This window comes from Aquarana catesbeiana, linkage group LG11, assembly GCF_042186555.1.
Source record: "Aquarana catesbeiana isolate 2022-GZ linkage group LG11, ASM4218655v1, whole genome shotgun sequence".
Taxonomy (NCBI): Eukaryota; Metazoa; Chordata; class Amphibia; order Anura; family Ranidae; genus Aquarana; species Aquarana catesbeiana.
Genome location: NC_133334.1, coordinates 174601559 through 174613831, shown reverse-complemented (window position 1 = coordinate 174613831; position 12273 = coordinate 174601559). Strand labels below are relative to the sequence as shown.

At 43.0% G+C, this 12273-nt stretch overlaps 1 protein-coding gene across 6 annotated transcripts in view; it reads right to left on the bottom strand.

Annotated features, from left to right (window-relative positions):
* Positions 1-11810, bottom strand: part of SF1 (splicing factor 1) — a 216754-nt gene extending 204944 nt beyond the window's left edge. For 2 of the 6 annotated variants that reach the window (XM_073605056.1, XM_073605059.1), the window contains exon 1: positions 11662-11752. Coding sequence is in view for 2 of the 6 variants with exons in the window: in XM_073605054.1 (XP_073461155.1) it covers positions 11662-11665 (4 nt within the window). In the remaining 4 variants the exon portion in view is untranslated. Of the gene's footprint in view, positions 1-11661 lie in introns of all 6 variants that reach the window. The other 4 variants (XM_073605054.1, XM_073605055.1, XM_073605060.1 and 1 more) reach the window with 4 other exon arrangements.
* Between the last annotated feature and the right edge of the window lie 463 nt (positions 11811-12273).

Below are 12273 nucleotides of genomic sequence, written 5' to 3'. Positions count from 1 at the left end.
CACTTGCCGACCGCCTAACGCAGATATACTGCGGCTTAATGGCATGGGCAGGCAAAATCACGTACCTGGTATGTGATTGCTTGCCGCAGGCGGGGGGTCCGATCGCCGCCCCCCCCCCGGTGCCCGAGGCGGTCGGCTTCTGTCTGGGAGCGTTCAGAGATGAGGGGGAGGCCATCCGTTCGTGCCCCCCCCTCACGATCGCTCCCAGCCAATGAGAATCTTCCCCTGCCTCTGTATAGTACACAGAGGCAGAGGAAAAGATGTCATCTCTCCTCTGTATTTTCCGTTCCGACGCCGAGGAGAGAAGACATCTGAGTGAGTTACACCAACACACACACTGTAGAACATGCCAGGCATACTTTACACCCACCATCACCCCCCGATCACCCACTAATCACCACCCCACCCCCCCCGGTCACACTGACACCAGTGTTTTTTTCTGATTACTGCATTGGGGCCAGTTTGTGACAGTGTGGTAGGGCAGTTAGCGTTAGCCCCCTTTAGGTCTAGGATACCTCCCTAACCCCCCCCCCCAAAAGTTTTAACCCCTTGATCACCCCCCCGTCGCCAGTGTCACTAAGCGATCATTTTTTCTGATCGTTGTATTAGTGTCACTGGTGACAATAGTTAGGGAGGTAAATATTTAGGTTCGCCGTCAGCATTTTATAGCGACAGGGACCCCCATATACTACCTAATAAAGGTTTTAACCCCTTGATTGCCCCCTAGTTAACCCTTTCACCAGTGATCACCGTATAACTGTTACGGGTGACGCTGGTTAGTTTATTTTTTATAGTGTCAGGGCACCCGTTTATTACCCAATAAAGGTTTAGCCCCCTGATCGCCCGGCGGTGATATGCGTCGCCCCAGGCAGCGTCAGGTTAGCACCAGTAGCGCTAACACCCACGCAGCATACGCCTCCCTTAGTGGTATAGTATCTGAACGGATCAATATCTGATCCGATCAGATCTATACTAGCGTCCCCAGCAGTTTAGGGTTCCCAAAAACGCAGTGTTAACGGAATCAGCCCAGATACCTGCTAGCACCTGCGTTTTGCCCCTCCGCCCGGCCCAGTCACTGACACTTACAAAACACTAAACACATAACTGCAGCGTTCGCAGAGTCAGGCCTGATCCCTGCGATCGCTAACAGTTTTTTTGGTAGCGTTTTGGTGAAATGGCAATCACCAGCGGCCTAGTACACCCCGGTCGTAGTCAAACCAGCACTGCAGTAACACTTGGTGACGTGGCGAGTCCCATAAGTGCAGTTCAAGCTGGTGAGATGGCAAGCACAAGTAGTGTCCCGCTGCCACCAAGAAGACAAACACAGGCCCGTCGTTCCCATAATGCCCTTCCTGCTGCATTCGCCAATCCTAATTGGGAACCCACCACTTCTGCAGCGCCCGTACTTCCCCCATTCACATCCCCAACCAAATGCAGTCGGGTGCATGAGAGGCATTTTCTTTATGTCCTCCCGAGTACCTCTACCCAACGAACCCCCCCAAAAAAGATGTCGTGTCTGCAACAAGCGCAGATATAGGCGTGACACCCGCTATTATTGTCCCTCCTGTCCTGACAATCCTGGTCTTTGCATTGGTGAATGTTTTGAACGCTACCATGCGCTAGTTATTAGCGTAGGGTATAGCACTGCACAGACTAGGCACACTTTCACAGGGTCTCCCAAGATGCCATCGCATTTTCAGAGAACCAAACCTAGAACCGGTTACAGTTATATAAGTTACCAAAAAAGGTGTAAAAAAAAAAAATATATATATAAAATAAATACAAAAATAGTTGTCGTTTTATTGTTCTCGCTCTATTCTCTCTCTATTGTTCTGCTCTTTTTTACTGTATTCTGTTCTGCAATGTTTTATTGTTATGTTTTATCATGTTTAATTTCCAGGTATGTAATTTTTTATACTTTACTGTTTACTGTGTTTTATTGTTAACCATTTTTTTTTGTTTTCAGGTATGCCATTCACAACTTTGAGTGGTTATACCAGAATGATGCCTGCAGGTTTAGGCAGCATCTTGGTATTCTTTTCAGCCAGCGGTCAGCTTTCATGTAAAAGCAATCCTAGAGGCTAATTAGCCTCTAGACTGCTTTTACAAGCAGTGGGAGGAAATGTCCCCCCCCCCCACCGTCTTCCATGTTTTTCTCTGGCTCTCCTGTCCCAACAGGGAACCTGAGAATGCAGCCGGTGATTCGGCCAGCTGACCATAGAGCTGATCAGAGACCAGAATGGCTCCAATCATCTCTATGGCCTAAGAAACCGGAAGCTACGAGCATTTCATGACTTAGATTTCGCTGGATGTAAACAGCGCCATTGGGAAATTGGGAAAGCATTTTATCACACCGATCTTGGTGTGGTCAGATGCTTTGAGGGCAGAGGAGAGATCTAGGGTCTAATAGACCCCCCAAAAAAAAAAAACAAAAAAAAAGTACCTGTCACTACCTATTGCTATCATAGAGGATATTTACATTCCCTGGCATAACAAAAATGATAAAAACAGTTTAAAAATAAGATAAAAAAACAAAAAAAAAAACACCCCTGCCCCCCCCCTGCTCTCGCGCAAAAGGGAACGCAAGCGTTGGTCTGGCGTCAAATGTAAACAGCAATTGCACCATGCATGTGAGGTATCACCGCGAAGGTCAGATCGAGGGCAGTAATTTTAGCAGCAGACCTCCTCTGTAAATCTAAAGTGGTAACCTTTAAAGGCTTTTAAAAATGTATGTAGTTTGTCGCCACTGCACGTTTGTGCGCAATTTTAAAGAATGTCATGTTTGGTATCCATGTACTCGGCCTACGATCATCTTTTATCTCATCAAACATTTGGGCAATATAGTGTGTTTTAGTGCATTAACATTAAAAAAAGTGTTTTTTTTCCCCAAAAAATGCGTTTGAAAAATCGATGCGCAAATACTGTGTGAAAAAAAAAAATGAAACACCCACCATTTTAATCTGTAGGGCCTTTGCTTTAAAAAAATATATAATGTTTGGGGGTTCAAAGTAATTTTCTTGCAAAAAAAATAATTTTCAAAAACAAATGAGAGCTGCAAAATACTCACTATGCCTCTCAGCAAATAGCTTGGGGTGTCTACTTTCCAAAATGGGGTCATTTGGGGGGGTTTGTGCCATTTGGGCATTTTATGGCCTTCAAAACTGTGATAGGTAGTGAGGAGTGAAAGTAAAAATTTACGCCCTTAGAAATGCTGAAGGCGGTGATTGGTTTTCGGGGCCCCGTACGCGGCTAGGCTCCCAAAAAGTCTCACATGTGGTATCACCGTACTCAGAAGCAGCTGAATGTATTTTGGGGTGCAATTCCACATATGCCCATGGCCTGTGTGAGCAATATATAATTTTGTGACAACTTTTTGTAAATTTTTTTTTTTCGTCATTATTCAGTCACTTGGGACAAAAAATAATATTCAATGGGCGCAACATGCCTCAGCAATTTCCTTGGGGTGTCTACTTTCCAAAATGGGGTCATTTGGGGGGGGGTTGTACTGCCCTGCCATTTTAGCACCTCAAGAAATGACATAGGCAGTCAAACTAAAAGCTGTGTAAATTCCAGAAAATGTACCCTAGTTTGTAGACGCTATAACTTTTGCGCAAACCAATATACGCTTATTGACTTTTTTTTTACCAAAGACATGTGGCCGAATAAATTTTGGCCTAAATGTATGACTAAAATTGAGTTTATTGGATTTTTTTTTTTTATAACAAAATGTAGAAAATCTTTTTTCAAAATTTTCGGTCTTTTTCCGTTTATAGCGCAAAAAAATAAAAACCGCAGAGGTGATCAAATACCATCAAAAGAAAACTCCATTTGTGGGAAGAAAAGGACGCAAATTTCGTTTGGGTACAGCATTGCATGACCGCGCAATTAGCAGTTAAAGCGACACAGTGCCAAATTGTAAAAAGTGTTCTGGTCAGGAAGGGGGTAAATCCTTCCGGGGCTGAAGTGATTAATAAAATGCTTTTGGAGTAAAAATCTAAAAAGATAGTTTTCTATTTAAGATACATTAATAATTAGACTCAATGATGGACCCACTAGGGCAATGTGTTTCTGTATTGCAGACTGTTTACATTAAAGTGGTTGTAAACCCTTTACCACTTTAAACTACAGGCAAGACATCGCGGGCAACCAGGACAATTACTTATTTAAAGTCAGCAGCTACAGTGTTTGCTGACTTTTAATTTTTTTTTTTTTTACGGCCGGAATCCCGCTTTAAGCCAGCTGAAGCAATGGCATGTACGTGCCGTTGTTTCAGTTGTACTGTGCCATTCCCGGCGGCTCCCACGCACATACATGCGCGGGAGTGACGTCATCGCAGCTCCGGCACCGCGATACCCGGAAGTAAACCCCCGGGGGGAGATGTCGGCCATGAGGACTGAGGGGACTTTGATCTCAGTTAAGTAATTCATAATGAGCGAGTATGCTCTGCATACTCGCTCATTATGCCTTTGTCTTGCAGGTTTTTTTTTTTTTTTTTTTTAATATTTCAATAGGGTTTACAACCAAGTTAACTGATTATTGCATTTGTCTATACCCCCCCCCCCCCCATTCTCTAGAGAGATTTTACAACACCTTCTTCGTATTTAGTCGATAAGCCCGAAGTCCCCACCATAATTCTGGGAAACTTTAAAGGCTACCTGGACCCTAGGTTGGACAGGCATCCTCCGGTCCAGCCTCTGTCAGGCGGAAGAGGCACTATTCTTAGCTGGTGGCTGGTGGAGGTGGGATGGACAGATGTATGGCGAATGAAACACCCTATAACCAAACAATTTTCATGCTTCTTCAAAACTTACGGCTCTTTCCCGCATAGACCTGTGCGTCAGCTTCTCAAATACCCTTAACCTAGCTACTAAAGTAGAATACTTTCCCAGGGGGATATCGGATCACTCCCCAATGGTGGCGCATTTAACTACACGTCCTGCTATGATCTCCCTGCCGAAAGCCCCATGAAAAATAAACGCCTTTTGGCTAAAACTTCTTTCCTCCCATGAGAGGGTAGCGAAACAAATAGATGGATTTTTCCATGACAATCAAGCATATCAGGAAGCTTCATTGAGGTGGGATTCCTTTAAGGCAATTTTATAGCAGAAATTGTAGCCATAAAATAGAACTCCTCTGCCCTCCTGGAGCGAGTACAAGATGCTCCAATGGGCAGCTGGTAAATGACCCCGAACTCATTACTGAATTAGCATCTTTCTACAAAAACTTGTACAATCCATGCGTTACTGTGATGAAGCACTACAGGCGTTATTTGGAAAATATCTCCCTACCGGTTCTGACCCATCAAGCTCGCCAAGAGCTGGAAGCTGCCTCTTTCCCTACCTGTAAGGCGCCAGGGGATGATGGGATCCCCATGGAAGTATATACCCAGTATGGGGAAATAACCCTACCTAAAATACTGACAGCATTTAACTTGAAAACGGGACAGCTACCCATAACCAGGGCAAATATACTACTGCTCAAACCAGGAAAAAAAAAAATGGCAGCTCCGAGCTCCTATAGGCCCATCTCCCTGCTGCAAAGGGACGTGAAAATACTGGCCAAAGTCCTAGCAATAAGACTTAACAGGGATGTCCTGACTATTGTTCACTCGGATCAGGCGGGCTTCATGCCACGCAAATACACGGCAACCACTTCAGAAGACACTTTGTGAATGTGCAAACCTCAGCAGATAATGCCGGCCACAGGGCACTGTTGTCTCTTGACGCCAATAAGGCATTCGACAGTGTCAGCTGGCGCTATCTTTGGGCTGTATTGTCCAAATTTGGATTTGGCCCTAGGTTTATAGCCTGGACAGGGCTGCTGTATAGTTCGCCAGAGGCCACCATGCGCATGTCTGACAGGATGTCCCTAGCCTTTGCACTGGGCAGGGGGACCAGGCAGGGATACCCCCTGTCCCCCCTGCTCTTTGCACTTGCTATTGAGCCTCTCGCGACCCAGGTGCACGACTGCCCACAAATCAAGGGATTTCAATTTGGTGAAATGCATGAGAAAATCATGTTATACCCAGATGACATGCTTTTTGGAGGACGTGGAAGACTATCTAAAACAATGACCATTGTCGCCGATTTTGGCCAATATTTTTGGGCCTAATCATCAACGGTCCAAATCCACATTGATGTTTCTGGAGGAGGCACCTGGACAGCGCAGGTTACATCCCTGCCCTATCCCTATAGTGACTACCTTTAAATACCTGGGCATTCAAATATCCCCCAAACTTACTGACTACTGTAGCCTACATATATATCCTTTACTAATCCATTTTAGGGATAAAATAAAGATCTGGAAAAGACTTCAAATGTAGAGTACAGCCATTCACAAATAAACAATGTTTAAAACGTGTTATATTTACCCACCTATAAATGGTTACTAAATGTCAAGGTCATCTTTTTATATGTACTTGTTCTCTAAGATGACAAATTGAAGTGTAATGTCATACTTTCATGGATATGTTTCATACATTGCAATAAAAACCATTTGATATTAAAAAAAAAAGATTAATAATTTAGTTTACTCAGCATGAAATGGAGCTTCGTTATGTAGCATTAGGCTTTATATTCTAGAATATTTCCATTTTTGGTAAACTCATTCAATGAATCCAAGCTCTGCAAAATGAGATAACATGCACTGCATTCATGCATTTACACAATTTCACAGTAACCATGAGCTAAAACAAAGTTCAGGAATATTCCTTTATCCCATTGTTTTGCAAATCTATGTACACTACAAACTGTATGATTGAACCGGTTCTGATATCGCTTTTATTAACCTGACAGTAGAGCTGCACGATTCTGGCCAAAATGAGAATCACAATTTTTTTGCTTAAAATAAAAAGATCACGATTCTCTCAACGTAAAATCTTATGAAAAAAACTTTACTATTCCCCCCCCCCCCAAAAAACTGCATTTGAAAGACCGCTGTGCGAATACAGTGTGACAAAATATTGAAACCACCACCATTTTATTCTCTAGGGTGTCTACTAAAAAAAAAAAAAATTATATACATATATGTTTGGGGGTTCTAAGCAATTTTCTAGCACAATAAAAAAATAATTTGAACTTGAAACCACAAATGTACAAATGTCAGAAAAAGGTTTAGTGTTTAAACTTTTTTCACTTAGGCCCCTTTCACACGAGGCGGACTCCGCTTCCACTGAGTCCACCGGCTCAGCGGGAGATCTCTCCGTTGATCTCCGCTGAGCCGGCGGATGACAGGTCCCTCTCTGCTCACTGAGCGGGGAGAGGCTTGTCAAGAGCCGCTGCTGCCTATGGGGAGATCGGACGAAAGTGGACAACATGTCCGTTTTCATCAGATCTCGCCCGATCCGATAGCGACGGATCCGAACGTAGAGGCATCCATCTGCTTTTAGCGGATCGGGTGTCAGTGGACATGTCTCCGCTGACATTCATCGCTCCATAGGCTAACATGGAGCGCCCGTTCAGGTCCACCGTCAAAACTGACAGGCAGAGCTGAACGGTCCGATCGTGTGAAAGGGGCCTCACACACAATCTATTCCATTGACAAGTTGTTACAATGGTTACACTTAAGTTCAAATGATAAAGAATGTTTTGATTCTTGGCAGACTGCCCAGTTTTTCTCTTCCTTTCTTTTGAGGGCTCTGGCTTCAGAAGAGCAGAGAGAATTATTTGCATAGAAAGAATTGTGAAACACTTTAGTCAAGATTGTGGTAACGATTCTTGACGATTATTTGTGCAGCTCTACCCGACAGCTTATTCTAAATACAATCTTTAATATTTTCAAAACAAAATGAAGTTTTCCTAACCAGCAAGAATGAGTTCTTACATTTAAAGCACACCTGCCATTTCAGATCCATCACGGCAGGGCATGTTAGCGGGCATTCACTCACCTGCTGCCACCACATCCCTCACCTTGAGGCACTGCCACATCCCCAGCCATCCCATTAAACTGAATGGGACTGTCGGTGAGTCAACAGCGGGTCAGAGGAGGAGCAGCTGCGGGACAGAGATGACCGTTTATCTTTAACCACTTAAGGACCAAGCCTCTTTCTGAGATTTGGCGTTTACAAGATTTTTTTTGGTAGAAAATTACTTAGAACCCCCAAACAATATATATTTTTTTCTAACACCCTAGTGAATAAAATGGCAGTCGTTGCAATACTTTGTCACACCGTATTTGCGCAGCGGTCTTACAAGCGCACTTTTTTTGGAAAAAAAATGCACTTTTTTGAATTATAAAATAAGTCAACAGTAAAGTTAGCCCAATTTTTTTTTTTTTTTTTTTTTTTTTTATACGGTGCAAGATAAATGTTACACCAAGTAAATTGATACAAAACATGTCACGCTTCAAAGTTGTGGCCGCTCATGGAATGGCGTCAAACTTTAACCCTTAAAAATCTCCATAGGCGACGTTTAAAAAAAAAAAAATTCTACAGGTTGCATGTTTTGAGTTACAGATGAGGTCTAGGGCTAGAATTATTGCTCTCACTCTATTGATCGCAGCAATACATGTGTGGTCTGAACACAGTTTTCATATGCAAGTGCTGCTCCGGTATTCGTTCGCTTCTGCACGTGAGCGCGGCACGTTTTTTCTCTTATTTATTTTACCTTTTATTTTTAATTTTTACACTTTAAAAAAAAATTTAAAAATTGGGTCACTTTTATTCCTATTACAAGGAATGTAAACATCTCTTGTAATAGAAAAAAAGCACGACAGGACCTCTTAAATATGAGATGTGGGGTCAAAAAAGTCCTCAGATCTCATATTTACACTAAAATCCAATAAAAAATAATGTAATATTTAAAAAAAAAAAAAAAATGGCCCTTTAGGAACATTGGGCGGAAGTGACATTTTGAGGCTGCTTCCGCCCTGCAATGATATGGAGACGGGTGGGGGCCATCTTCCCCTCACTTGTCTCCATGTCAGGCTAGGGAGAGGATCCGATCACCTCCGCTGCTACCGACGGCCCTGGTAAGCGGCGGAGGGCACCAGAATCCGCCGCAGAGACCACTTTCATCTTGAAGCGGATCGCCCGCTCATGAAGAGGATATTGGGGTTATGGTAGCTAGCTGCTACCATAACAACGGTATTCCTCTTCAAAGTAGCGACGTAAAACGACAGCGGGTGGTAAGGAAATGGTTAAAAATTATGATTTAAAGGGAGTTGATTTGAATCAAGTCTTTTTACTAGTGCTTTAAATAGACTTGATATAAATCAAATCCACCCTGGCCTAAATTGATGAATAAATCTTTTTAAGTTTTATTTTTATTGGACGTGTTTTAGAGCAGAAAGTAAAAAATGATTTTTTTCCCCAATACTGTCGGTCATTCTTAGTTTATAGCACAAAAAAAAAATAAAAAAACAGAGGTTATCAAAGCTCTATTTGCGCAGAAAAGAAGCACACATTTTATTTGGGGACAGTGTTAAACAGCTGGTCAGGAAGGGGGGTAAATATTCCAGAGGTCAAGTGGTTAATGGATTCTATCCGTTAACCACTTCAGCCTCAGGATTTACCCCCTTAATGACCAGGCAATTTTTTGCGATAAGACACTGCGTCGCTTTGACAATTGCGCCGTTGTACCCAAACAAAATTGATTTGTTCTTTTTTCCTCATAGAGCTTTTTTTTGGTGGTATTTGATCACCTATGCAGTTATTTTTTGCAAAAACAAAAAAAGACCAACAATTTTGAAAAAATAATGTTTTTATTTTCTGCTATAATACATGTCCAAAAAAAAAAAAAAAGAATTGAAAACAAATGTACTCATCAGTTTAGGCCAAATATGTATGCTGCTACACATTTTTGGTTAAAAAAAAAAATATAAAAAAAATTGCAATAAGACCACTTTCACACAGAGGCGTTTTTCAGGTGCTTTTGGGCTAAAAATAGCACCTGAAAAACGGCTCCCCTGCAGTTTCAGTGTGAAAGCCGAACCATCGGCAAAGCGGCGCTTTGCAGGTAGTTTTCACCTTTTTGGCCGCTGGCGGGGGTTAAAAGCGCCCCGCTAGCAGCCGAAAAACACAGCAAAAACGACGGTAAAGCGCCGCTAAAAATAGCGGCGCTTTACCGCTGACACCCCAGTGTGAAAGGGGTCTTAGCGTATATTGATTGGTTTGCACAAAAGTTACAGTGTCTACAAAATAGGGGATAGATTTATGGACTTATTTCTTTTTAATGTTTTTACTGGCAATGGCGGCAATCTTCAATTTTTAGCGGGACTGCGACATTGCAAGGGACAAATCTGACCCCAAGTGACATTATTACAGAGATCAGTGCTATAAAAATGCACTGATCAATGTATAAATCAAACTAGCAGGGAAGGGGTTAAGACTAAGGGCGTTCAAAGGGTTAACCGTGTTTCCCTGGGTGTGTTTTAAGTAAGGCCTGGGCTCACAGGGACAACACAGATCGCTGTTCCTGATCACTAGGAACAGATCTTTGTGTTGTCCCATCAGAAAGGATATCCACCTTGTTTACATAGGCAGATCCCAGTTCGATGTCCGCCGGACTTGCGCGCCCACAGTATCTATTGCATGAAACGACGTACAGGTATGCCATTTCCCGCAATAAAGCCACCCTGCCGCAGTATATGTGGTTAAAAACCTGTGCTGCAAAACTTCCCCCGTACCCTTTTATACTTAAGCCTGATCTGATCCAGCTATGTGCACGAGAGAAGCGGCTCCAGCCGCTGTGTCCCACCTTAATGGGCAGATAGATAGCAGCGGCAGCCATTGGCTCCCGATGCTGTGCTCTGGCAATAGACGCAGCTTGGGAGTGAGCACGCATGGGTGCCCCATGAAAAAGCAGCTTTCCATGGGGACACTTGCCGGAGGAGCCTAGAGCCCCAGCGGGGGACCCCAGAAAAAAGAGGATTGGGGCTGCTCTGTGCAAAACGATTGCACAGAGAAGGTATGATGTTTATTTTCATTAAAAAGCAAAAAATAAAAATAATAACAATAATGCTTTAAAAGAAACCAAAAAAAAGCAATAGGGCTTACTATATAACACAATCTATAGTAGACAAGCAAAGAAATTTGTCTTTTCAGGCCACTAAAATCAGGTATAGGAAGGAGGTAAACGGAAAGAGATGCAAGCCCGTTAGGATACAATCTGCTTCCTACCAAAGTCAAATGTTACTTCCAAAGAAAGGGGACGTTTTCACACCTCTTGTACCCCAGCATCATTCACGATGCAGTCACTTTCGAACATACTAGGCCTAAGCAAATCGGCAGGGCAGTGTGCCTCACAGTAAACAAACACGGACTCACAAAAAAAAATCTTTATACATCTGCACAATTGTCGGGAACAGTATGACAAACACTAGAATGTGTGGTGGAGGTGGAGCAGGTTATGTGTCTTTGCAGACAAGTGCATTTCAAAATCGGTACAGCGTGCGCGCATGCGAAATGCGATGCGGATAGTATAAGACGCTGGCCTCCTTATGGGACATTACAGAGAACCTTTTACCGAATTTACACAACTAAATTTAACAGTCCAATGCTACATAAAGTGTTCGACGCCTAACTAAAATATGGACAACTGGACATCACTGGCTTTTGCCGCCATACGGAAACACATTTGCACTTAAACAAAGGCACGAATAGTGCTGGAGCATTTTAAAAAATCATTACAGCCATTAGTAAACTGTCATAAAATAGCTTATTACCCATTACGCGTCTTGCTCCCCCTCTGAATCACACCACCACAAATATGAAATTAACACCAGCAGCTACGCGATGACTGAGATAGTATGCGCCGCGGATACGTTATATAAACTTCGTTGTACCGCCCATTAAAGAAAAAAAACAGCGCTCATTGGCTTGGAAGAAATGCTGCCGATTGGGCCACATATTGCCATGTGATGTCAGGGAATGGAAATGAGCGAAGGTTGGCTTTGAGAATGGATGCGCCAATGAAAATAAGTTCCGTCCATTGTCAGCCGGCTAGCGTGCTGTAGATAGGCCAATTTTTTACCGTGTAGAAATTCTGATTGGTTCCGTTCAGCGTATGCACGTGCCCCTAAGCAGTTTGCGGTCGCCATCTTGTAGGTTGCACTTCATAATACGTCTTATAAAATGGCGGATATTTGCATCTAGCAATTGTTTGAAAAGCGAGCTCTGCTGTCATATCACATAAGGGTTGCCTGTCCTGATCTGCAAGGACCACAGATCACAAAACCTATAAATTAAAATTATATAAATTATACTAGCACATTCTGAAAGACTTGCCTTGAAATAAAGCCTTGTACTGCTGCAGAGGCTTCTGTCTTCACCCGTTC